General features: G+C 46.6%; 2 protein-coding genes across 2 annotated transcripts in view; one reads left to right on the top strand and one right to left on the bottom strand.

Annotated features, from left to right (window-relative positions):
* bop1 (BOP1 ribosomal biogenesis factor) overlaps window positions 1-26,791 on the top strand; it is a 185,473-nt gene that overhangs the window by 81,535 nt on the left and 77,147 nt on the right. The gene's annotated exons all lie outside the window — the stretch shown is intronic.
* scx (scleraxis bHLH transcription factor) lies at window positions 5,142-26,258 on the bottom strand. Its single transcript, XM_033041823.1, has 2 exons — window positions 25,562-26,258; window positions 5,142-5,672 (listed from the first exon to the last, which is right to left on the bottom strand). Exons 1-2 carry the CDS (start codon window positions 26,069-26,071, stop codon window positions 5,634-5,636), a joined length of 549 nt encoding a protein of 182 aa, XP_032897714.1. The 5' UTR covers window positions 26,072-26,258; the 3' UTR covers window positions 5,142-5,633.

Here is a 26,791-nt window from a genome sequence, read left to right as displayed (position 1 = left end):
CAGTATATTTACTTTCTTTGGCATCTGAGAAGATGCGGCAATAAGAAGGGACCCGAAACTTAGCCTGTCCCACATCCTCCAGAGATGCTGCCTGACCCGTTGAGTTACCCCAACACTTAGAGTCATGGAGTGAAACAGCGTGGAAACAGGCCCTTCGTCCCAACATGCCCACAATGGCCAGCATGTCCCAGCCTCATCCCACCTGCCCAAGTTTGGCCCATACCCCACCAAACCTGCCCTATCCATATATCTGGCTAACTGTTTCTTACATGTTGGGATAGTCCCAGCCTCAGCTACCTCCTCTGGCAGCTTGTTCCATACACCCACCACTTTGTTCACAAAATCCCACCATCTGAGTTCTTTATGTTTCAACTCTACCCTCGTTGGTTATCCTGCCGTGTACTTTGCAGTGCAAAATCCAAGTAGTGTAAAAAAAGACACAAACTGCTGGAGTAACTTAGCGGCAACTCAGGCAACATCTCTGGAGTAGGTAGAATAGCATTATTTATGGGGTACCTTTCACCATTCTGCTCTTTAGCACTCGTATTTGCCATTAGTGTTTGGATACTGTTTATTCTGAGCTCCATGTGTACAAGGAATTTCATATCACCCGGGGTTTATGACAATAAACTAATCTTATTTAGTCTACTAAGAGAAAACTCATTTTCAGTCAATCTGGGTGGCGTAGCGGTAGAGTTGCAGCCTTACAGCGCCAGAGACCTGGGATTCAATCCTGACTATGGGTGCTTGCCTTTACGGAGTATGTACGTTCTCCCTATGGCCTGCGCAGGTTTCTCCAGTATCTCTGGATTCCTCCCACACTCCAAAGACGTTAAGATTTGTAGGTTAATTGGCTTGGTGTAATTGTAAATTGTCCCTCGTGTGCATAGGATAGTGTAAGTGTGCGGGGATCGTTGGTTGGCGTGGACTCGGCGAGCCAAAGCACTTGTTTCCGCGCTGTGTCTAAATCTCTAAACCAATGAAACAATCTTCAATGCTCTCTTTCTTTTCCCAGCCCATCCCATTTATCATCAAGAGATTTCCAGATAAATTATGTTTTGGACTTTTATTTCTTGCACTTTATGCTAACGTTTCAATTCAAAACACAGCGTTGGGCTATAATCCAAGTCACTATGAATATTATGCTTCTCCAACAGGGATAAAGAGTAAAACAGAAACTGTTTTTCTTTGCTCTTGGAGAGACTATAATTAAATAGCATTTGACGGCACTGGGCCTCAACTCGCTGGAGTTTAGAACGATGAGGGGGGGGGGACCTCATTGAAACGTACCGAATAGTGAAAGGCCTGGTTAGAGTGGACGTGGAGAGATGTTTTCGCTAGTGGGAGAGTCTAGGACCAGAGGCCACCGCCTCAGAATTAAAGCACGTTCCATTAGGAAGGAAATGAGTAGGAATTCTTTAATCAGAGGGTGGTGAATCTGTGGAATTCATTGCCACAGAAGGCTGTGGAGGCCGCCAGTGGATATTTTTCAAGGTGGTGATCGATAGATTCCTGATCACTAAGTCAGGGGTTATGGGGAGAAGGCTGAAGAATGGGGCTGAGAGGGAAAGATAGATCAGCCATGATTGAATGGCGGAGTAGACTCGATGGGCAGAGTGGCCAAATTCTGCTCCTATCACCTATGAACGTAATACGCTTTCAAATCCACTTCTTGCAAAGGGCTTCGTATTTCTTGTCAACAGTTACCATTCAAAGTCATTGTGTCCACACACGAGGCTTGGATTTGTCATGTTGCTCGTCGTTGTGAAGACTGAAGTCCTGGCCAAAGATGACTGGAGTGAGTCATTGAAACCTCTTTCCCCAACTCTTGTTGCCATCCATCGTTCAACTAACAGTGGCAAAACCATCACTTTACCATGTTAACAAAAAAAAAGCAAAAGGCTGGTGGATCAGGCAGCATCTGTGTAGGGAAATGTTTCAGGTCGAGACCCTTCTGCAGTCTGAGTTCCTCCAGCAGTTTGTTTTTGCTCAAGTGTCCGGTATCTGTTGAGTCTGTTGGCTTACAATGGACAATAGACAATAGGTGCAGGAGTAGGGCATTTGGGCCCTTCGAGCCAGCACCGCCATTAAATGTGATCATGGCTGATCATCCCCAATCAGTACCCCGTTCCTGCCTTCTCCCCATATCCCTTGACTCCACTAGCCCCTAGAGCTCTATCTAACTCTCTCGTAAATCCATCCAGTGACTTGGCCTCCACTGCCCTCTCAGTGGCAGGGAATTCCATAAATTCACAACTCTCTGGGTGAAAAAGTTTTTCTCACCTCAGTCTTAAATAACCTCCCCTTATTCTAAGACTGTGGCCCCTGGTTCTGGACTCACCCTGACACCGCTATTTTTTAAGAGCCCTATCTGGCTCTCTCTTGAAAGCATCCAGAGAACCTGCCTCCACCCGCCCTCGGAGGCAGAGAATTCCACTGACAATAGACAGACATAGGTGCAGGAGTAGGCCACAGACATAGGTGCAGGAGTAGGGCCACAGACATAGGTGCAGGAGTAGGCCACAGACATAGGTGCAGGAGTAGGCCACAGACATAGGTGCAGGAGTAGGCCATCCGGCCCTTCGAGCCGAATTGTCTACTCCACGGTCACGTTATCGTATTTGGGAGCTTCAGTGAAAGAAGACCTGTGGTGATTTCTTACATTTTCCCCGTACTGTGTTTCTCAGGTGTGGTTGTGCTAGTTGGGATTTTGTTTGTGTTCCCGGCCCTCTCCCATTGAGTGTGAGCCTTTTCTCTGCTGCTCCATTCAAAGCAGTGGGGTGTCCCATCTCTGTACTTTTGGCAGTCCTCATGATTATGGTTCTCTGCGTGTGTGAATATACGGCCTTTGCATAATTGCACGTACTAACTGTTGACGTTTATATGACTTTATTCGCCTTTGGATTCCTGTGCCCTCCAATGCAAGATTTGTGGTTTTCTGTTTTAATGAGACCTTTAATTTAGATATAGTGCCTCAGGGCACCCCAAAGTGTTTAAAAGCATCGAAGTACCCTTTGAAGTGCTGTACCGTTGCGGTGTTGGGGGAATATGGAGCCAATCTAAGCACGGTAATGATCAGATATCTATTTTGGCGACATTGATTGTAGAATAAAATTGGCGAGGATTGAAAATGTTCATATTTATTGCTGTGCACAAACCCAAGAAGAAGAAGAAAACTGAATCCGGAATGTTGGGGGAAAGCGTTTGAAAAACTGCCCAAAACACTGAAGAGAAAGTGTGGCACCCTTGCCTGATGAAGCTTCCCGACCCAAAAACATGCCTGTCCATTTCCCTCCACAGATGCTGCCTGACTCGCTGAGTTCCTCGATGTTTTTCTGTCCCTGGGGCAAAGCCAGCTTGGCTGACCCGTTTGTTTCAAAGCATCACCCCAACAGTTCACTGAACTATATAAGGAGGTGAAGTGTGGACTTGGGGAGTTGCAGATGTGTACAGCGCAAAACAGGCTCTTCGGACCACCTTGTCCATGCCGATCAAGTTGGCATAATGAGCCTGTCTCATAGCCTGCATAAGTTTCCCACCAACTTCTACAGATGGGCCTCAGAAAGCAATTTATCGGGATGTATCACAGCATGGTTTGGGACAAGCTCATCCAACACTGCAAGAAACTGCAGAGAATTGTGGACGCAGCCCAGACAAGCACACAAAACCAGCCTCCCTTCCATCAACTCCATCTATACCTCAAGCTCCCTTGGCAAGGCCAGCAGCATAATCAGGATGTCACACCCTGGCCTACTCCCATCAGGCAAAAGGTATAGAAATGTGAAAACGCACATCTCCAAATTCAGGGACAGTTTCTTTCCGGCTGTTATCAGGCAACTGAATCATCCAACCACAACTAGAGACCAGTGCTGAACTACTATCTACCTCATTGGAGACCCTCGGACTATCTTTGATTGGACGTTACAGGACTTTATCTTGCACTAAACATTATTCATGTTAATTCCTTTATCATATATCTGTACACTTTGGATGGCTCGATGTAATCATGTATTGTCTTTCCGCTGACTGGTCAGCATGCAATAATAAACTTTCACTGTACCTTGGCACACGTTTAGTAGGACTGGGTGTTACAATCCCTAAGATTTCACTACAATTGACATTCTTGGGTATGACCACTAGGTGAATTTGCTAATAATCAGACACATCTTCAGTTGTGTACCTCAACGTCACTGGGTGTTTCGGCCTTTTATCACAAGACACCCTCAGTCGAGGCAGGCCCACCGCAGGTTGATCAGACCTGGGTGTGTGTCTTATTGTTAGCCTCTAGATGGTCACGTGGCAGCCCAGACAGCATCTTTCCTCTTCAGCCACAGCCAGTGACTGCTCCGTTCGGTGGCATTGGCAAGTTCTTTTATTGCCCTCCTTTGTGCCTGCCCTTTGACTCCAACTTCCCTCAGGAGCCTTGCGGTGGAACTGGCTACAAAGCCCCTGCACCCCACCTCCACTGGACACACCCTTACCCTCCTAAACTAACTAACTACCCCCTAACTAAACTCATAATCTCATGTCCCATATCCCTCTACGCCCTTCCTATCAAACTGGAGCTTCTAGAGTAAGCAGCGATTCATGACTATATTTATATGCACTTGTGTCAGGGGCATTGTTGGCACGGTAAGAGTTGTTGTCTTGTCAGTGTCTATTCTCAGCAGCGGTGGTGATGGTGGAGAGGCTTGTTAGGCCATTTCAAATGGCGGCTAATAGTCACCAATGCAGACTAGTGAGAATGGTGGGTCTCAATCTGTCCGTCAACCAGATGGGAATTTTACGACATTTTAATAATTTCTGGTCGCCGTTACTGCTTCTCGCTTTTATTTTCCAGATTTATTTAATGAAGTGAATTTAAATTGTCCAGCTGCTGCGGTAGAATTTGAACTCTCGTCTCCAGATTATGTGTCCGGGACTGCCGTCTCACTCGGCACGTTACCCAGAGCGATGGCGAGGCCAGACTGGGAGTCAGCAGAAGCTTCGCTCTCCAGAAATCTCTCTGACAATTCAGCATTGAGCGATTATTTTTATGATGGTGCCTGTCCTGATTTATTGACGTGGAACTCCCATTTGTTTTCGGTGGTGCTCAACCACAACCACAACTACACCCATGGCAGGAAATCAGCCGTGACATCTTGAGTTTTTGTTTTTATTTTATGTACAAAATTGAATTTTTATATTACATTTATTACATCACAAACCAACAACGTATGATCGCAAAGTTAATCGTGTAGTGAGTGTTCCAGTTTCGATGCGTAAAGCCACCTTTTGTAGTTTTGTCACTTGTTTTTGGATTTTCTCCCTGGTGCCCGCCTTCAGCAGCAACTCAACAGTATTTATATTTGAAGAAAAAGCAGTTCAACAGTGTGGTCGTATCATTGTGTACCGGCACCTTTTCTTGGTCAAGGAGCAGGTCCGGACCTCGTCTATCGCAGCCCCTTTGCAGTACCTTCCCGTTATAAATGTGTGATTAGAGTCTAGCACGGCCCATAGTTCTATTCAGCTTTCATTGTGCTGCCGATGTTTCGAGTTGTCTTCTTCCATACTGTGGGTGCACGGTTGATTGGTCTTCCCTTCTGAGTCTGCTGTGAGCTTGCAACGTGGTGGTCACGTTGCACGTGTCTTTGTTAACTTCGAATGGTGTTCTTTCTGTCTCGGTCTTTGTTCTGCAGGAAGAAATTACATCAATTCAGAGTTTGTTCTCAACTAGGCACAAGTACCTTACCTTCATTGCCATCTGGATTTCTGGAGATTTCCCTCAACTGTGAAGGGTCAACCACAAAACGGAGTCATTGGAACTCTGTCCCGTTTTTACCTTGATTTTCCTTGCAGGCACAAGGAACTGCAGATGCTGGTTTATCACAAAAAAAAAAGACACAAAGTGCTGGAGTAACTCAGTGGGTCAGGCAGGATCTCTGGTGACATTTTGGGTCTGATGGAAGGTCCTAATCCGAAATGTCACCTATTCAGGTGGGTTACTCCAGCACTGTGTGTTTAATCTTTTTGTTGTAGTCTTTTGAAATATTTATATATATAATTAATGTTTTAATCTGTCTGAGCCTGTGTCTTTGTGCTGCTGCCAGCAAGGTTTTCATTGTATCTGTAACTCATATGCAGATGATGATGAACTCGACTTGATTTGTCACCCCCCCCCCCCGTGTTTCAGAGTAACATTGAAATCTTCCTTTTGACTGTTGGCATCAGCCTGCCAGTCAGCCACATTAATATTTGACTGCTTCTCAAACTCTGGGAAACTCTTGCACTTGGTCGAGCACCTGTTGAAGCAAAGGAGATTTGTACTTGGCTGCTTGGAGGAGCAGTTGATTCAAGAAAGGCTGGGTTGCTACTTCTCTAGCCAGGTGTTTAGCTGCTGGAAGTCAAAATCCTGTTCCCCCTGCCCCTTGCTTTAGCGTTGTCCCTGCATTAACATGACGACCAGGCCCGCTGTATTGTGAGGTTCCTGAACGTTGAACATTATGGGACTAGTGTAGGTCGGGCTTCTTGGTCAGCATGGGTGTTGGGCCAAAGGGCCTGTCTCCACGCTGTGTGACTTTTCTCTCCAATTTTAGGTAACTAATAAACAAACCTTCCCCTCTCTCCCCCCCCCCCCTTCCCTGTGCTCACCTGGATCCTGCTCCCCCTTTCTTTCCCTCACCTCCCTTTTCCTCTTCTTCCCTGTTTTCCATCTACATCCATTCCTCGGCCCTTACATTCTGCACCTCTTCTATCCGTATCTCCTCATCTCGCAGCCCTTGTCTTTCATCTGCTGGCCCCATGTCCTCTCATCTGCCAATTAACCTCCCCCCCCCCCCCCCCCCCCTCCTCACCTTGAAGAAGGGTCTTGACCCGAAAACGCCGCCCATGCTCCTTCTCTCCAAGCTGCTGCCTCACCCGCTGATTACTCCAGCATTTTGTGTCCACCCCCTAACACTTGTCTGACTTGTCCTGCCCCACCTCTCTTCTAGCTCTCTCCTCCCACAACATTTGTCTGAGAAGGTCCGACCCAAAATGTTGCCTATTTATGGCCTCCTGAGTTACTCCAGCACTTTGTGTCTTTTTAATTAAAATGAATGCGTTTAGTTCTGTGTTGTGAACATGAGCAAAGATGAAAGAATCCAGTTGTGTTTACCCAGGAGATGGATGTTAACAGACTCCCACTTCTGCATGCTCTCTCCACCTTTTTTTCCCTTCTCTCTCTTTGTCAAATGTTCTTGCCTTTTTTGTTTTAATTCATTTCCTCTCTCTCTCCTCTGTTCCAAGATTGAACATTTTTCGATCTCCCACCACCTTCGCCCAAGTAATTTGATGGAGACATTTGACAGCTCAGGAAGCTGAGGCTGGAAAAACCAACAGTGAAAACTCCTATCGCACCTCTTCAGCTTTCAGACATGTGCGATGCGTTAGTTTGATTTGTGGCTGCACAGAAGAATGGGGCTGGAAATCTTTTTCTTGCTCGTGCCGAGACTCAAGAGAACTTAATTTAAAAACAAGAGCTTCTGGTTTCATTCCTCCCCCACCCTAACTGGGTTTTATTCTTTTGTGCTAAGTCTGAGATTCCAGACTGATTGTTTTCTCAATCATACTCTCCTTCCACATGCTGAACCTGCACCTCCTCAGCCCGTTCCCTGGCTTGTTAGTGGACTGGCTTTATAACGGCGCCGCACTTATAGAGGCATGAAGTCATACACCACGGAAACAGGCCTTTTGGCCCAACCTATCCATGCCAACCAAGATGCCCCAGTCTAAGCTAATCCTACTTGCTTGCATTTGGCCCATATCCCTCTAAACTTTTCCTATCCACGAACCTGTCCAAGTGCCTTTTAAATGCTGTTATCGTACATGCCTCAACTACCTCTGGCAGCTCGTTCCATATAGCCACCACCTTCTGAGTGGAAAAAGCTGCCCTCGGGTTCCTGTTAAATCTTTCCCCTCTCACCTATAACTATGCCTTCTGTTCTTGATTCCTCTACTTTGCGGGCGGTGGGGGGGGGGGGGGGGGGGCTGGGGCAATCACGGTTCTCCACAAAGCAGTGCTGTATGTCCCAGTCACTGCTCGACAGAGGACAGAGTTCTAGTGGGTTCCCATCGAGAGGAGAAGGCTCATCCTTGGGATGGCTTTACCACCATTGGAAGGATTCACGGTGGACTGCAAGTCTGCACTTGACATTTGCTTTTGTGAGCTCCTCGCCTAGATGTTACCCTAAAGCACCCACGTAGATACCATTAGTCATGTAGATGTTAAAATGTTAACATTAACTGTCCCATTGTTCTTTATAGCCCTCCAGTTAATGTTCTCGGTGGACAAAGGAAGGGGGGTGGTAGGAGCAAGCAGTGCTGTGAGAGGGAGGAGGTACACAAAATTGCTGGGGAAACTCAGCGGGTGCAGCAGCATCTATAGGAGCGAAGGAAATAGCGACGTTTCGGCGCGAACCCTTCTAGACTCCGAGGGAGGATCTCAGTGGGTCAGGCAACATCTGTGGAAGAAAGGACAGTCAACATTTCGGGTCGGGAACCCAAGCTTTTCACTGTGCCTCGGTACACGTGACAATAAACTAAACTCAATTCAATTCTGACCCGAAATGCCGCGTGTCCAGTCCCGCTGCAGATGCTGCCTGGCCCACTGAGTTCCTCCAGCACTTTGTATGTTTTGCTCAAGATTCCAGTGTCAGCAGTTTCTCCTGTCTCTGATATGTTTAGTTGAGGGATGCAGCGTGGGCACAGACCCTTCGGCCCATACCATGTCCACGCTGACCCGTACACTAGTTCTTTCCTACACACTAGGGACAATATACAAGAAGCCAATTAACCTGCAAACCTGTATGCCCTTGGAACGTGGGAGGACACAGGAGTACCCGGAGAACGCCCACGTGGTCACGGGGAGAACGTGCAAACTCCGTACAGGCAGCACCTGTGGTCTCAGGCAGCAACTCTAGCGCTGCGTCACTGTGCTGCCCCACCTGTGCTGCTGATAGCTGCACCCTGGCACTGCAAGCTGACTTTACCCAGCTGTTGTCCCTGTGGGCAGGTTTAGTTACACCGATGGGCTGCAAAATATTACTTTGATAACGTGTGTTGCAAGCACACCCGATGTGCTGCCAAGTATTCTTAACGCTACCCCATCCGGCTAATTGTTTATTCCAGTTGAGTTTCTTTTGCACTTTTGTTCTTTCAGACAATCTTTGCACCATTCTACAGTTTGTACTTATCGTAGTATCATCATCTTTTGTACTTTATACTGTGTAATCGAGCACCTTCGAGCAACAAGGAATTTCATTGCCCCCCTTGGTATATAACTAATCTGAGTTGATATTCAATGATAAATTCTATATTGCTCCTTAACGGCTTTGAAAATGAAGTGACCACTGTTAAGTTGTTAAACTTTCCATGAGGATTGTTTCTCGAATGATAATGAACTGAAATAGCCGGTTTGTATTTGCTCCTGAAGGCACTCTGTTCATTCAGAGCGCTCTGCTCCGAGAGTGCTGTCGAATCTATTGCACAGATGGGACCTCCACTTAATATCTCCTCCAAACGTCAACCTTCCATCTCGTCGTGCACACTCAGTCCTGCCTCGGGAATGTCAGGATTAAGTCCTGGATTGGGACCCAAATCCTGGCTGGAGGCATGCGAGCGAGAGGAAGGAATGTTGGACGGCGTAGGTGGCGTTGACGGACTGGGGACTGAAGTATCATGGTACACCAGCGACGGCAGTGAACGCGGCCAAGGGGCACCGCCGCAGAAAATAGTTTCTGAACAGTTTGCTTCACTCGGAGCTATAGCCGCAGGTTCATATTCCCCCCGCGGTGGGCTGTGGGATCACGTTGAATGTATCTGGTGATTTGTGGGCTGCAACCTGGATAAATGAGCCAGGAGAAGCTGCCAGGGCTCTGGATTTTATAATGCAAATATCCCTTCAGCTAGGAAAACTGCCATCCCGACCCAGATGGAATGCTCGTGGCTTCCCACCTCACATCCCAGTCCGCAGCAAGGATCTCGTCTTTCCATGTCCTCCCTTTTAAATGCTGCCTTTTGAACCCTTCAGGGCAGCCTGACCTGTTCAGTCATGTCTGCCCTGCATCTCAAATCCAAACTTACATTAAAAAGCTCTTTCTGCAATGGAATAGCAATATAAATGTTCTGCTGATCAGTTTTCCCCCGTGCCTGCCTATCGAGAACATTATTGCTGAGCTGAAGCTAATTAATGGTCCGAACATGGGTCTCGACTCGAAACGTCACCCATTCCATCTCTCCAGAGTTGCTTGCTGTCTGTCCAGCTGAGTTAATCCGGCTTTTTCTGCCTATCTTCAGTGCATAATGAATGGTGCAGTCTTTTTACTTTGAGGAAGTAATGCCTGCCGTTGTATAGTGGGTCAGGGCAATTGCAGTGTCGTGCTTGGGAATTTATTTTCGCCATAAGAGTCGCCAGCAATGTGAGTGAGCTATTTGTGCAAGACAGCTTTTCACTGTACCTCGGTACACGTGACAATAAACTAAACTCAACCAAAAAACGTGCTGAAGCCAGTTCATGGTTTACTCACAACAAGAAGCCTACACAGTAACACCTTGCATTCATCTGTCATCGCTGGCTGTCAGCTTGCTAACCGTACTTCATATTCTGCTCAAAATCTTAACTCGTTTATTTTAACTTTTTTTTAAAAAATCAAATTTTGCCTGTCTGTTCCACTTGAGTGTGGGCCAGCTCTATCTCTGGAGCCTCGGTGAAGTCACCGTGACTCCGAGCCGGCCCTGCCCTCTGTTGTGTCTGAGTTTTGCGGAGGTCAGGATTCGAGTCGGAGGGCAGGTGTGAGAAGCCTACCTTGTAAGCAGCCTGTCTGATTCGCCTAGCACACGCCTGCCTCCAGCTAAAAACCGTGTGGGAATTCCTGCCAAGTGTTATGTTCAAGTTGCTCACCCTATCGTTCAGTTGGTTGCAGGGATAGTGGTGAATACGGCTGCCAATGTTTTCACAGTGTGAATAAAGTAAGGACCCAAGTATTGATCTTATAGAAGTGTATAAAATCCTGAAGGGAACAAATAGACAGAATGCAAACAGCCTTTCTTATGCAACGGGGCACATATGTAAGGTGAGAGAGGCAAGAATTAATAAGAACCCGAGCAAGAATGAATAAGGGTTTTTTTCGCACAAAGGATGGTAGACAGAACAAGCTTTCAGCAGAAGTAGTTGAGGCAGGTAATGTAACAACATTGAAAAGAGATTTATACAGGAACATGAATAGGAAAGGTTTAGAACCAAATGCAGAGGGCATCTTGGTTGGATGGGATGAATTGGGCCTGTTTCCATGCTCCATGACTCTGTGACTAAGTTATTTAAAATGAGGCCAGATGGAGAGGTAGGTAGCGTATAGAAAATTGAGATGATGAAGTGAAAACTTTACCTCGACCTAAATATACTTTCAAAATATTTTGAATCTAGCGATTTACAGGATGTGGTCAGAATCACAATGACACAGAAGTAGACTGTCCTGCTCATCCAGTCCACATCGACTCTGTGCAAGGGTAATCCAGCTACTCCTACATCTGTCCTCTCCCCATAGCCCAACAAATGATTTCCGTTCAGAGACTGTATCCAGCTCCTTTTGAATGCTGCGATTGTATCTGCCTCCTCTACTCTCTCTGGCAGTGTTTCTGAACCCCAACCACTGCGTCTATTAAAAAAAATGATTCCTCCTGTCATTGTTGGTTCTTTTGTCAATCGTTTTCATTCATTACCCCTTGCTCTCGACTCCTTTACCAATGGGAGCAATTTCTCTCAGTCTAACCGCGGACCATTCCCTTCACGTTTTCATGTAGCTGTGTGCAATTTCCTCTGTTCCCGACGAATACCCTCTGCTTCTCAACTCTGCACACCACAATAAAAGTTTCTCATCACTGACGTTATTGTGATCAATCTCTTCTGCGCCCTCCCCGAAGCCTTAGCATCTTTCTCAGATCAACACACGATATTCCACAAAAGCACTGTGACTTCCTTGCTCTTCCACTCACCCTCTCTACCTATAAAACTAATTTTCCCAAATGCGTTTTACCACTGCCGTTTTTAATCTTCCATGCACATATTCCAAGAGATTTTTTTTTAAAGTACACCATTTGGAATAGTTCAGTTTAGTTTATTGTCACGTGTACCGAGGTACAGTGACAAGCTTTTGTTGCGTGCTATCCAGACTGTACTAACCCTGGCCCAAATTGTCATCTAATGTTTGCCTTTTCTCATTCTTCCTGCCAGCATGTAAGCTTTGCACAATTGACAGGATTACATTTCATCTCACACCTGGCTGGCCATTACATCACCCTGTCTGTATCCCAAAGTCTGCTGCTCTCCCCGTCCCAGTTCACTATCCATCCGTCCAGGTTTTCTCATCGTAAGTTGAAACGCTGTGCCTTGTGCACCCAAGTCCAAGACATCCATGAAGTTGAAGAAAAGCATTAAGGGACTGTCCCACCCAAGAGCTCTCCCGAGTTAAAAAAAAAAAAATCAAACTCGTCGTAAGTACGTAGCGGGTACGTCGGAGCTCGAGGCGTCTCTTAGCGGCTCGTAACACTAACGGCAGGTACTCGGGAAACGCGGTAAGCTCGGTGAAGATTTTTCAACGTTGAAAAATGTCCACGAGAGCCCCGAGTTACGGTTACCATTTAACAATACTTTAAAACATTTTTTTTTCAGATTTAGTTAATTTGTTGTCGAAACAAGGAACTACCGATACTGGTTTACAAAAAAAGACACAAAGCGCTGGAGAAACATTTCGGATCGGGGTCTTTCTTCAGAGAGAAGTCTGAAGAAGGGTCCTGACCCGAAACGTCACCTAACCATGTTCTCCAGATTTGCTGCTGGAGTTACTCCAGCATTTTGTGTCTTTAGTTAATTAGTTGATGGTAAATAATTTGGGTAATAGTTCCCAACAACCATCAAAACACACCACTGAAGAAGGGTTTCGGCCCGAAACGTTGCCTATTTCCTTCGCTCCATAGATGCTGCTGCACCCGCTGAGTTTCTCCAGCACTTTTGTCTACCTTCGATTTTCCAGCATCTGTAGTTCCTTCTTAAACACTGAAATTAACTTTGAACTCTGGACTGCCTTTGGTAGTACTAAGGACTTTGGCCTTGTAGTATTGGAGTTATTAATTTATTGAATTTTGTTTATTATGTATCATCTTTGTGTATTGTATTCACAGGTTTCAATTGCTGTTGCAAGTAAGAATTTAATTGTTCTGTTGTGTATACATATGATAATTAAACACTCTTGATTCTCTTAATTGGGTGATTTAAACTCCCCAGCCTCTGTAGTGGGATTTAAATTTCTGCCTCTACATCAATAGTTCAAGTCTCTGGATACTAGTTCAGTAACTTCATATCTATGTCATCGTGTCGTATGAGATGAATACGTGTGTGTGTGTGTATGTACTTAATTCCTTCACTATTGTGGTCTCGCCTGAGCCTGTGCTCTTTCCTGCCTTTCGATTTTCTAGCTTGCGTTTGTGCAGGTGCGTTCTCAATTACACCCACTCTTTCCTGGCAATAACTTTCTCTTTTCTCCCCTCGTCCTCCTAACCCTTAAGTATAATTGCACCAGTGTTGTCTGAAAATGGTCTCTGACCCTCAATCTTTTTTTAAAGGAAATGTCGCTCGTGCTGTAGAACTGAATTCAGCTCCGGTTAAGAAACCAAGTTGTACCGAGAGTGAGGGGGGGGGGGGGGGGGGGGGGGGAGCAGACACAACGTGCTGTACTCATCGGGTCAGGCAACATCCCTGGAGAACACGGATAGGTGACGTTTCGGGTTGGGGGACTGATACTTGAGAGGAATTGAAGAGAGTTAGTACCGGGAGGAATTGTCTGAACCTTAACCACAAAACGAAAGTGATTGTGATGATGTTAGCTTTGTGGAACATACTTCATCGAGCTTCAGCCACAACCAAAATAAATCCTGCGCTAATTAGGTTACCTTCTAGATTGATGATCACTGACATATGAAGGTGGCGGTAGACAGGGTGGAAAGACGATGATGAGCTTTAAAAATCAGTGATTTGTAAAAGATCACTGAAAGCATATTTGAAAATGACTTCACGATGTACACTGGAAATCTCATCAACTCTTAGCACTCAGAACTAATGTTGATCAGCTTCACTTGCAAGCTGAATGGATTTTTCTTTCACTAATAAGTCTGGGCCTTCACTGCTATTTATAGGCCGTTGAATAGGGATGATCGGGCCTTCTATTGTCTCGCTCTTAATTCGTGTGAAGCAGGGCTTTTTATTCTTTGCCGTAGATTGATTCAATGCACACGGGGTGAGGGCACAGATTTCTTTCCCCAAAAGGCAGTCGTGAACTATTGGGGTTTTACAGCAATCCGACAGCCCAGAGCTACTTTTTACTGTCAATGGATTGTTTTAAAATTAGTGACCTTGGTGACAGGTTAAGCTTTCCTTCTTTGGGCTTCTGGTCAAGGGGATATGGGGAGAAGGCAGGGACGGGGTACTGATTGGGGATGATCAGCCATCTATGCCTCATCTCACAATTGAAATGGTCTTATATTCTGGGGTGGGATTTACATGTCCCGCCATCCAGTTCATAAAATAGCGCTGGTTTTAGAATATTGGGAAGCGTGTGTATCTGAGGCCTCTCGCCTCACTCGATTATGTGGCATCATTTTCACACAGAGGGTAGTGGCTGTATGGAACAAACTGTTCGAGGAGGTGGTAGAGGCAGATAGAATAACATATAAAAGACATTAGGACGTACATGGATGGGAAAGGTTTAAAGGGATATGGGCCAAACGCAGGCAAATGTGAGGAGCTGAGATAGGGCATGTCTTAGATGGATCGAGTGTTTCTGTGCCGTGTGATTCTATGAACGGAGGCATACCAACAGAAGGGTGCTGGAGAGGGAGGGGAGCCATGCTCGCATTTGACCAGGTAACTCATTGAATGATAACTGTTTTACTGAAAACAGTCATTCAAAGTCTGTAGATTGTGGCAGTCTATTGAGGGAGTAAGCGTTTGCCACTGTTTGCCGTGAGTTCTGACTGATAATTTAATGCTGCTAGATTTCCATTGAAGTTTAAGTCGTAATTGTACATCGAACCCCTCGTGCTGCAATGGCTTTCGGCAAGGGCTTCCCACATTCCCCCGTAAAACACAAAAGTGCTGGAGGAACTCAGCGAGTTAGACAGCATCTGTGGAGGGAATGTCGAGACGACTCTTTTCTAGACTGTCCGTTCCCTCCACAGTAGCTGCCGGGCCTGCCGAGTCCCTCCAGCCTTTTGTTGTTTGCCTAAGATTCTAGCATCTGCAGTCCCTTGTGTCCTTGTACTTTTCCAAGTACGTCGGCGCAGCAGCACCCACTTGTAGCGTCAGAGACCGACTGCGGGTGCTGTCTGTACGGAGTTTGTACCTTCTCCCCGTGACCCTTCGTGGGTTTTCTATGAGATCCCCGGTTTCCTCCCACACTCCAAAGACGTACAGGTTTGTAGGTAATTGGTATAAGTGTAAAATTGTTCCTAGTGTGTAGGATAGTGTTCATGTGCGTGGATCGCTGGACTGTGCGGACTTGGCTGACCAAACAGTCTGTTTCTGCGCTGTATCTCTAAACTAAACTAAAATTCATCTACATGGCAATTCTGTATCTCTTTTCTGTTCTGCTTTGTGGACAGCTCTGGGAGTGATGGTGTTTTCTCCATGCTGTTGTGGACTATTTAGATTATCTTAAATATCTGCCTTGTGTTCCTAGCTTGATTGTCATCACTGTGACCCCCCCCCCCCACAAAAGCTGGGTCAGAGCTACAGAATTGGTTTGAAACTTTGCAGTAAAACCCTGAGAGGGACTCTGGCTTTGCAAGAAAAGGCAGGCGGCAGAGGTAATTTAGCGCATGCATTATGGAGCGGCCCCCCCTGGTCTGTGTTTCGCATTGTATTATACTATTTTCATGACTTTTATAATTTTGCAGACTACCTGCTCTCTGCAGTAAGGCTCAAATCTCAAAACTCTAATCCTTCATTATTTTATCCAATACTTTTCTCATTGTCGTAATATACTCTTTTACATGTTTTTTAAAAAAACCGAAGTGGAGACTCGCATATGCCTCCAATTCCTACCCTGAAGATAGACACAAAAAGCTGGAGTAACTCAGTGGGCCAGGCAGCATCTGTGGAGAAAAGCAATGGGTGACATTTTGGGTCGAGACCCTTCTTCAGATCCTTTCCTGAGGTTGGAGGAGCTTTGCTAAGACTGCACATTTTTCTTCGAAGGTTTTCAGTCTGCTTCTGAACTGAACATGCAACGTTAGAGTTTACAGTAAGAAAAGTGTCTGCTTGACCCATTGTACCTGTGGTGGTTACTCTTCTTATCTGCTGGTTGCTACTAGTCCTGATTTTCTAAGTTCAAGAAGGAACTGCAGATGCTGGAAAAATCCAAGGTAGACAAAAATGCTGGAGAAACACAGCGGGTGCGGCAGCATCTATGGAGCGAAGGAAATAGGCAACATTTCGGGTCGAGACCCTTCTTCAGACTGATGTTCTAAGTCTTTGTCAAAGCACTATTTCAACCAACTCATACAACTCAAGCTTTCACTGTTTGGAAGAGACTTGAAAACTAATGGAGGGAGGTGACAACTTTTAATGGGGAAATGTTACTTTATTGTCAGGTAATCTAAACGGGCCCATATAAGGAATGAATGACTTCAAATGTCAAAAAGAATTATCCTGACCATGTTTTTATTAGACGTCATAAACTCGGCTAATGTTTACAGCAGGTGAGGGATGATTTGTTTAGTCATGGATGTGCTTGCTTTGAGTGTGTTAGATGGAGGAATGATCCAGTTAGGTTGAGGACTATGGGAGTCTGACCCACTGGGTCCCACAGAGATTGTAGATGCCAGAAGCTTCAGCAAAACACACCGTGCTGGATTAAGGCAACATCTGTGGAGGGATTGACAGCCGCTTTGGGTTGAGACTGCTTGGAGTCAGGGGAAAGAAAGCCTCAAAAGAGGGGTGGGGATGTGGACAAAACCAATAGGCGAAAGATAGACACAAAAAGTTGGAGTCGCTCAGTGGGTCAGGCAGCATCTCGAAAGAACATGGGTCGGGACCCTTCCTCAGACGGATTCTCCTTCCCGATTCTGATTCCCATTGAAACTCTTTAAAGGGGAAGAAATGGTCATCTATTGTATCACAGAGTGTGGTGAGAGAGCAGGGAATTATTGACAATATCAATACAGTGTGAAGAAGAGTCTCGACATATTTCCTTCGCTCCATAGATGCTGCCTCACTCGCTGAGTTTCTCCAGCGTTATTGTCTACCTTCAATACAGTGACGTGTCTGCGGCAATGTTGACGTCACTACTGTTCATTACTTCATAAGTTATTGGAGCAGAATTAGGCCATTCGGCCCATCAAGTCTACTCCTCCATTCAATCATGGCTGATCTATCTTTCCCTCTCAACCCCATTCTCCTGCTTTCTCCCCATAAACCTTGACACCCGTACTAATACTTCTGCACTAGTCTTGTCAGTCAGAGGCTACTGTACAGTTAATGACCACCCAGTTGGTGGCCTGACCAAGTAAACACCAACGTTTCCCCCCTGATGTGTCTACAGAGGTTTCATGTCAACAGTGAGTGAATAAGCAAATAGTTCTGACTGACAGACAGCATTGAAGTTGGAGCTCCTCCATTTGAGGAGTTGTGTCCCCCAGCTTCAGAGCTGTTTCCGAGCGCTCCACTCATCTGTCTGTAGCCGTCTCTGCAATCCTCTTCTTCCAATATCAGTACTGTTGCTTTTATAAATCAGGACTTCCTGCCCGAGATGCCTGCAGACCCCAACACACCTCTTCTATAAGACTCCTGTTCAAACCTGGAGGGACTCAGCGCGAGGGAGTGGACAGACCACGTTTCGGGTCGGGACCCTTCGTCAAACTTTGAAGTCTGACTCGCGAGTCTGGAGAAGGGTCCCGACCCGAAAAGCTGTCTGTCTATTTCTTCCGCAGATGCTACCCGACCCACTGAGTTCCTCCAGCACTTTGTAATTTGCTCAAATTTTTTTGCGGTTCCTTGCATCTTCTGTTAAAACCCCCTGTTTTGTTCACCTCTCCTGAAGCCTGCCTCAGAGGGCGGTGGAGGCCGGTTCTCTGGATACTTTCAAGAGAGAGCTACATAGGGCTCTTAAAGATAGGGATATGGGGAGAAGGCAGGTGATATGGGGAGAAGGCAGGGGATATGGGGAGAAGGCAGAAACGGGGGTGGTGGTACTGGAGTGAGGATGACAGCCATGATCACATTGAATGGCAGTGCTGGCCGAAGGGCCGAATGGCCTACTCCTGCACCTATTGTCTATTGGCTCTGCAGTGATATCTATATGAACTGCCCTCGGGACGTTTCCCAATGTTAACGGTTTGTACTCTCAAGCCTTTCTTGACGTCCTCTGAGGGAGGGCTATATGTATGTATTTATGTATGTACTTAATCTATGAACCAATGTTGTATAACGTTAGTACCTCCACCAATGTAAGCACTTTGGTCAACGAGAGTTGTTTTTTAAATGCTATAGAAATAAAAGTGACTTGACTTGACTTGACTTGCACACATTCAAGTTGCTGCCAGAGGTTTGGGCTAAGTGGGGCTGACAGTCGGCACATTCCCCCCTGCACCTCCTGGTAATTCACTGATATCAGGAACACTGGATCTTAGCTAAGTAAGGTCATGGATTGCTTCAACCCCTCACTGCCCTGAAGTTGTGGGAGTGCAGATTGATTGCTGCAATGATGAGTTTCTTGCCTGAGGAGAGATCGAGCAGAGTTTTATAGCAGTGAGAGATGACCTCATTGAAGAAGCTGCACGGTGTGGTGCAACAGATAGAGCTGTGACCTCATAACTCCAATGATCCGGGTTCATTCCTGACTCCACCGGTGTGGAGCTTGCACCTTCTCCCTGTGACCGTGAGGGATTTCCTCTCGTGTCCCAAAAACTCGCTGCTTGTTAGGTTAATGGGCATCTGTGCGTTGCCCTTGGCGTGAGTGGCTGGAGAATCAGGGTGAAGTCGGTGGGCATTTGGGGGAGGATTAGTTGTGGCGGGGGTGGGTTGGGGTTGGGGGGGGGGGGGGGGGTGTGGTTGTACGAGATTGATGGGAATGCTCTGAGGGCCCAGCATAGACAATGACGCACATTAAATTACTAAAACCCTCTCCTGAAGTGTCTCATATGAAAATGTGAGAAATGTAGAAAATATGTGCGGAGATTTACAGGATAGGCCGGGTTGATGGTGTCGAGTCCCAGTCTCCAAATAAGGGGTCAGCCATTTGGCGCTGAGATGAGACATTTCTTATGAGAGGGTCATGAATCTTTGGAGTCTGTTACCCATCTTGAAGCTCAGTTGTCGCGTGTTAAACACCAGTGTTTTTTTTTTAAGAGGACAAAAGGTGCCAGTACACGTACCGTTCCTTGCTGAAACTGTGTCTCTGGCGGGTCTTTGTCCTATAAGCTGCTTAAGCTGTTCACGGAGACAGAAGGAACTGCAGATGCTGGTTTGCAAAAAAAACAACAACAAAATACTGGAGTAACTCAGTGGGTCAGGCAGCGTTTGTGGAGGGAATGGACAGACTGATGAAGAGTCCCGACCCAAAACGTTGCAAGTCCATTTCCCTCCACAGATGCCACCAGGCCCACTGAGTGCCTCCAGCGTTTTGTGTGTGTGTTTTTTAAGCTGACCGCCTGATTTGATGAATCAACATTATTTTTTATACTTTGCCAATCATTTTGGTACATTAAAACTTCTACAAAATGTGAAAATCTAGCTTTGGACTATTTTTCAGAGGTGCCACACTAAAGCACTGTTCAGCAGAGAGTGGAGATTATAGGCCATGGGGTTAGAGCAGGAAAATGGTGCTGAGATCAAAGATCACCGTGATCTTGCTGAGTAGCACATCCATCAGTGGATGAAAGATCACCTGCTGCCCTCATTACATTGATATGTGAGTACATTTGACTGGTTTAGTTCAGTTTACTTTAGAGATACAGCATGGAAACAGGCCCTTCATTTGTTCTATATTTCTCTCTACATCACCGTATATATCTCTCGTTTCCCCTCTTCCCCTGACTCTCAGTCTGAATAAGGGTCTCGACCCGAAATGTCACCTATTCCTTCTCTCCAGAGATGCTGCCTGACCCGCTGAGTTACTCCAGCTTTTTGTGTCCATCTTCGGTTTACACCACCATCTGCAGTTTCTTCCTACGAGTAACGTACAAATCTGCACGACTTTTGGGGTGTGAGTGGATGCCGCAGTACCTGGGGAAAACCCACGCGGTCACAGGGAGAATGTACAAGATCCGTACATACGGCACACGTACTCAGGATGGAACCCGAGTCTTTGGAAGCTGCTCTACCGCTGTACCATTCATATTGCTATAGATAAGAGACAATAGGTGCAGGAGTAGGCCATTCGGCCCTTCGAGCCAGCACCGCCATTCAATGTGGTCATGGCTGATCATTCCCAATGATGAACGCCACCTCCTCTACGGACGTGTACCCCCGGCCCAACGGCTGAAGTCCAGGAGAAGCTTTCTCAGCCATGTCCAGCCCCTAATAGCATCACGGGAAGAAACCAGACTCCAACTATGGACACAAAGGCTTGAGGACGACCCCCCTCCTACTGACATGGGTATCCCTCCTTCTGAAGCCCTCCCTCCGGGCTCAGAAGCACCATGGGTCCAGTGGAAGACGCTCAACCGCCTGAGAACAGGAACAGGGCGATCAAAAGCTGCCATGGCCAGATGGGGCTATGAAACTGGCCAAACCACCTGTGAATGAGGAGAAGTGGGCCATACAATGCAGCACTGCCTTGTCTGCCCCCTACTACCCAACCAGTGCAGCCCAAAGGATCTTGCAGTGTTCAATAAAAACGTAAAGGAATGGGAAACTGTCATATAACCAACCAGCTTCAAAGACACGAAAAGAAGAAGAATCCCCAATGAGTACCCCGTTCCTGCCTTCTCTCCATATCCCCTGACTCTGCTATTTTTAAGAGCCCTATCTAGCTCTCTCTTGAAAGCATCCAGAGAACCTGCCTCCACCGCCCTCTGAGGCAGAGAATTCCACAGACTCACCACTCTCTGTGAGAAAAAGTGTTTCCTCATCTCCGTTCTAAATGGCTTACTCCTTATTCTTAAACCGTGACCCCCTGGTTCTGGACTCCCCCTGTCTACTGGTGTCACATCGGTAGTCTTATTTTATCTCCTTCTATCATCCCTAGTCGTACTGCGCTGAAACACAGATCAAAACCCTGGCTTGATGCTGCAGCCCAGGGCAGTGTGAGTAAAGCTCACTTGGAGGCATCATCAGTCAGGTGATATGTGAGGGTTATGGGCCAAGCGTGGGCAAATGGGATGAGCTTGGGTGAGGCATCTTGGTCGGCATGAAAGAAATGGGCCAAATGGCCTGTTTCCACGCTGTATCACTCTATAACCTGAGTTTGCACTCTCTGCTGGGCTTCAAGGATCCCATGGCACCATTTTGAAGAAGAACTGGTGAGTTAGGCTCGTGTTCCTACAGTATATTTCTACCTCAGACACTCCTCGTAAAAAATGATTATCTGGTCGTTTTTCTTTTGCTGTTGTCGGAGTTTGTAGCATGCTAACCTGCCTCTGTTTTTCTTCTGTCGTAATAAAGACTGTGCTTTGAAAGTACTTCGCTGAATACAAAGCACTTTGGGATATTCTAAAAGGGACATGAGAGACGTTGGGTAGCTGCCAGCCTGACATTTTTACAGAATGAAATGTGGATCCAAGGAGTGTAAAAGGGTTCATTTGGCCTGTTGTGACTGGGCTGGCACTTTAAAAGACCTATCCAGTTCTCTCTCACTTCACAGCCTTTCCAACAAAGCAATATTTTTCATCTATTCAATTCCCCTTGGAAACTTTATTAAATTATCAGAGTTAATTACATCACGAGCCGATGCATTCCTTTAAATCAAAAGGGGGATTTCGAGTGTAACACATCACTTCGACTCCATTAAACCACGCAGAGTGAAACTTTATATTCTTCGATTAGTATCCTGCAGTGATTAATGCAAAATGCAAAGTGTGTGTGTGTGTTTGTTTAATTGTAAATGTTCTAGTATTGGGTGTCCATTTACGTCAGGTAGTAGTGAATCTAAAGGGGCTGTCCCACTGTACGAGCTAATTCAAGAGTTCTCCCTAGTTTCCCCTGATTCGAACTCGGAGAATTACGATAATAGCCGCTTGTAGGTACTCGGGGCTCTCGTGGACATTTTGCAACATGTTGAAAAATCTTCACGAGCTTACCGCATTTCCCGAGTACCTGTTTTAGCGTTACGAACCGCTAAGAGACGTCCCCGAGCTCCAACGTACCCGCTACGTGCTTACCACAAGTTTGATTATTTTTTTTAACTCGGGAGAGCTCTTGAATTATCTCGTACAGTGGGACAGCCCCTTAACAATTCAGATGGAATAAAGATAGTTACAAAGTGCTGGAGTGTCAACGGGATGGGTAGAATCTCTGGAGAACATGGATAGATGACGTTTCAGGTCGGGACCCTTCTTCAGACTATTGATAGCTGGTTCTGTCAATGACACCCCAAAGCAATAGAACAGAGTATTTAGCCCTCCTTGTGTTTTAACGTTTGCCCTCCCGGCTCCGAAATTGAAGGGTGTCCCATTGGGTTGGAACCGCTTTGACATCTTTTCACCCACCCATTTCAACTCTGTCTGCGCAAAATGATGAGCGAAATTAATTTAAAAATCTGCAGCGTATTTCCTTCTTGAAGCTTTTCGCTGTACCTCGGCAGGCGTGACTGTAAACTCAACTAAAACAAACTAAACTGAATGGGCCATGTTTTTAAGGGGCGACATTCGTGCCTACGGGCACACAAAGGTATGGAGCAAAAAATAACAAACTGCGGGAAGAAATGAGCGGGTCAGGCAGCATCTGTGGGGGCACTGGGATGGTTGACGTTTCGGGTCATCGGTACCCTGGTTTTGAGGTGAGGTGTACTTGTTGCTTGATACCAAAAGCATTTGCCAAATGGTGGAGAGCAAGATCCTATTATTGTTTTGAATATTAAATGATAAATGCGGTAAACTGACCGACCAATTAGTCTCTTTCCCGTTGTATTTGTACTGATCAAAGGAGCAAATGAAATTGCGAGAACTGGGCTCTTAATTTGTGAGCTTTGTTTTGGTACCCTGTACATCATTCAAATGGGCCTCTTGGTTTCAATATGTTTATTAACAAGTGTCTGCTGGCAGTGCAGAATCCTCATTGCCGCACTGCAGTGAGGGGAGGGTGTTTGGTCTTGCTGGATTTAAGATGGTGGATTCCGATCTGTCCGTGCCCCGCCCGGGAGGAGCTGGTGCCATCTGTTTACGCGGCGTACGCTCTGCGGGATAGCAGCACGTGGGATCTATGTCACGCTGGCACTTTCTGGTCTGCCTTGACATTTCCCCGCCGTGGGGCAGGCCCAAAGAGATAGTGCACCTCTCACGACCGCAAGACGTGGCCGCACTTTATATGTTTGCCGATTTAAAAACTCAACGAAAGACAGACTTGTGACGAAAGTGAAATCAGGACTTGAATCAATAAAAAATATCCTCATAAGCAATTTCAGTAACATTTTCTGGGGCGCCATTAATCTGCCACATTGCGAGTTTCTTTCAATGATGCCCTGGCGGGCGTAAATAAAATGAAGGTTTGCATTTCTATAGCGACTTTACATCCCCTTTGAGGGGTCATGGAAAGAGCGTTCACGTCGCAGCTCTGTTTCCACCAATCTTTCCACCACCACGCACAAGAAGCACAAGACGCCATTGTTTGCAGATGCCGAGAAGTGTTCTGTCTGAACAATTTCTAATCGTGTGATGTGGACTCGATAAGAAGAAGATCCCCATTGAAATATTCCAAGGTGCTTTTTCAGCAAATAAGACATTTAGTGGTGTGGCTGATATTGCAGTGTTAGTAACGTGGCATTGCATGAGAAGCTGCCACAATCGGTATAGTGGCGCTGACGCCATGTCTGTTACAGAAACATTGGTTGTGGAAAAGCCCGTCTTTTTTGGAATTAGTGCTGTGGGATATTTAAAACGAGCAGATTCGAAGGGTCTCGACCCGAAACGTCACCCATTCCTTCTCTCCAGAGATGCTGCCTGTCCCTGCTGAGTTACTCCAGCATTTTGTGTCTACGGTTTAAACCAGCATCTGCAGTTTCTTCCTACACTCCCTGACTCTGCTGTCCTACAGTGTCAGACTGGATGACAACGCTCTTAATACCTGTGTTTGTTTTCACAAGGTGTCGGGTTTAATTCCCAATAGTTTTTAATATTGCTTTTGATTTAAACCTGGCGGAATGGGACATGAACCCAGAATGCACAAACGTCCGTGCTGAGCTGCGGACGAGCAAACCCTTGCTCTACTCTGTACTAACACAGCATTAAAACTTCATCACACTTCACAAATGAAATACTTGGCTTGAATATCTGTGGAAATGCAAGCACTGCAAATTGCACACAAATTAAATACATACGCTGCATCATTTTGTATTATGTTGTAAGCTTTTTTGGATTCTTGAAGGTTCACTCAAGCTGGGGGGCTGCTTGGTGCACCTTGCAATTGGTTCTGAAACTGCTCATTGCCTGGACTGCCCGACCGTGGTCATGGTCTGCTACTGTTTTAGAAGGACGGTGCTGTTTCCTAAAGTGTCAGTCAGTTGCTGCACAGTTAACAGAGTTCAGGAGTAGGCAAGGATTCGGAGATTTGCGAGAGAGATGCAAGAAAGATTATTTGGAAGACAGGCACAAAACGCTGGAGTAACGCAGCGGGACAGGCAGCATCGCTGGGGAGAAGGAATGGGTGACGTTTCATTTCGAGACCCTTCTTCAGTTCTTCACCCGATATCGGGTGAAGAACTGAAGAAGGGTCTCGAAATGCAGCGATGCTGCCTGTCCCGCTGAGTTACTCCAGCATTTTGTGTCTACCTTCGATTTAAACCAGCATCTGTAGTTCTTTCCCACTTCCAAGATTAGTTGGAATTGTTTTCTGTGCTACCTTAGCCACAACATAATCTCTGGTTCTCCAGTGGGCAGCTGATTGAAATTTTACACATATGGGAAAAATAACTAGAAGGCTGGCCCCCAAGTTACAAAGGCAGCACGGCGCGTTATTTGCGTGGGGTTTGGGCACAGACAAGGGGAGGGGGCCTGGCTGCAAGTTTGAGGTAGACTAAGTAGTAGAATAAGGAGTAAGCCATTTAGAACGGAGACGAGGAAACACTTTTTCTCACAGAGAGTTGTGAGTCTGTGGAATTCTCTGCCTCAGAGGGCAGTGGAGGCAGGTTCTCTGGATGCTTTCAAGAGGGAGCTAGATAGGGCTCTTAAAAATAGAGGAGTCAGGGGAGAAGGCAGGAACGGGGTACTGATTGTGGATGATCAGCCATGATCACATTGAATGGCAGTGCTAGCTCGAAGGGCCGAATGGCCAACTCCTGCACCTATTGTCTATTGTCTGTTGACTAGGGCTGAGACGCGAGTGAGAAAAGCTTGCACCTACCATCCTCCTTTGGTTGCTCAGGCAGAAGGTGCAGATCTGCTTGGGCTGGCTGCTCTCCGTCTCGGTGACCCTGGTGCCGGGGTAGTAGGTGGAGGTGCTGGTGTGACAGGGTTGTCCGTCGCCGGCCTCCCCCAGCAGCAGCACGTTGCCCAGGTGTGAGATGTAACTGGACGCCAGTCGCAGGGTCTCGATCTTGGACAGCTTCCTGTCGGCGGGCTCGGTGGGGATGAGGGTCCGGAGGGCAGTGAACGCCATGTTGACACTGTTGGTCCTGTCTCTCTCTCTGGCATTCGCCGCTTGCCTCTGCCTAATGACTCCCGGGACCCTGGCTTTCCTCTTCCTCTTTCCTCCTCCTCCTCCACCGTATGGTCCCAAGCTGAAAGATGTCTCTGAGCCCGAGCTATCGCTGTCCACCTCCTCATCTCCTTCTGACAGCATGCCGATCTCTGGGTAGAGGCAGCGGCTGGGCATCGATCTCAGCATGGCAAAAGACATGATTCCTTCACCCATACTCTCTCCCTTTCTCTGCTCCCTCACAACACAGAGGTTTAAATCCAATACAATAAAAGGGACAGTTTTCAACAATTCATATCTGGGTCTCCATCAAACCCTCTTCCCCCACCACAGTCCCACTTTAATCTAGATATTTTGTTTTGTGCTTCTGTGTGCCCTCTCTCTCTCTCTCTCTCTCTCGCTCTCTTTCGGCTGGGGATCGCGGACATAAGCCTAGAGAGGTCTCTCTATCGCTCTCGTCTCATACTCTCTATTCTGCTCTCGATATGCTCTCTCTCTCTTCTGCTCTCTCTCTCTCTCTACCCCCTCTCTCTCCACTCACTCTCTCTCACACACACACACACACACACTCTCTCTCGTGTCTCTCTGTGTCTGTGGTGTGTGTGTGTGTGTCTCTCTTCTCTCTTTTCTACTCTCGCTCCTTCTCTATCTCTCTCTCTCTCCTATCTCTCTATCCCTCTCATCTCTCCCCCCTCTCTCTCTCCCTCCTCTCCTCTCCTTTTCCTCCACTAGATCTTTCTCTCACTCTATCTTTCTGCAAGTGTGTCAGGCTTGGCTGAGATCAGGTTTTTATAAGCGGGAGGCGTGATTGAGTCAAGGGGGCGTTCTAGGGAGATCTCGGTGAGCGCTCCTTCTGCTTGTTAACCCTTTCCCAGGGCTTTTTCTCAGCCCTGGGGCATTGCACATGTGTTTGCAGTCACTGGTCATGTCAGGGAT

This window comes from Amblyraja radiata, chromosome 2, assembly GCF_010909765.2.
Source record: "Amblyraja radiata isolate CabotCenter1 chromosome 2, sAmbRad1.1.pri, whole genome shotgun sequence".
NCBI lineage: Eukaryota > Metazoa > Chordata > Chondrichthyes > Rajiformes > Rajidae > Amblyraja > Amblyraja radiata.
This window is presented reverse-complemented; position numbering and strand designations above follow the sequence as displayed.

Excerpts from the sequence above, each read along its gene's own strand:
- scx (XM_033041823.1), bottom strand. The coding sequence starts at position 26,071 with ATGGGTGAAGGAATCATGTCTTTTGCCATGCTGAGATCGATGCCCAGC. Across the intron at positions 5,673-25,561 it reads TGAGCAACCAAAGGAGGATG|AACAAAGACCGAGACAGAAA; the intron begins GTAGGTGCAAGC and ends TTCTTCCTGCAG.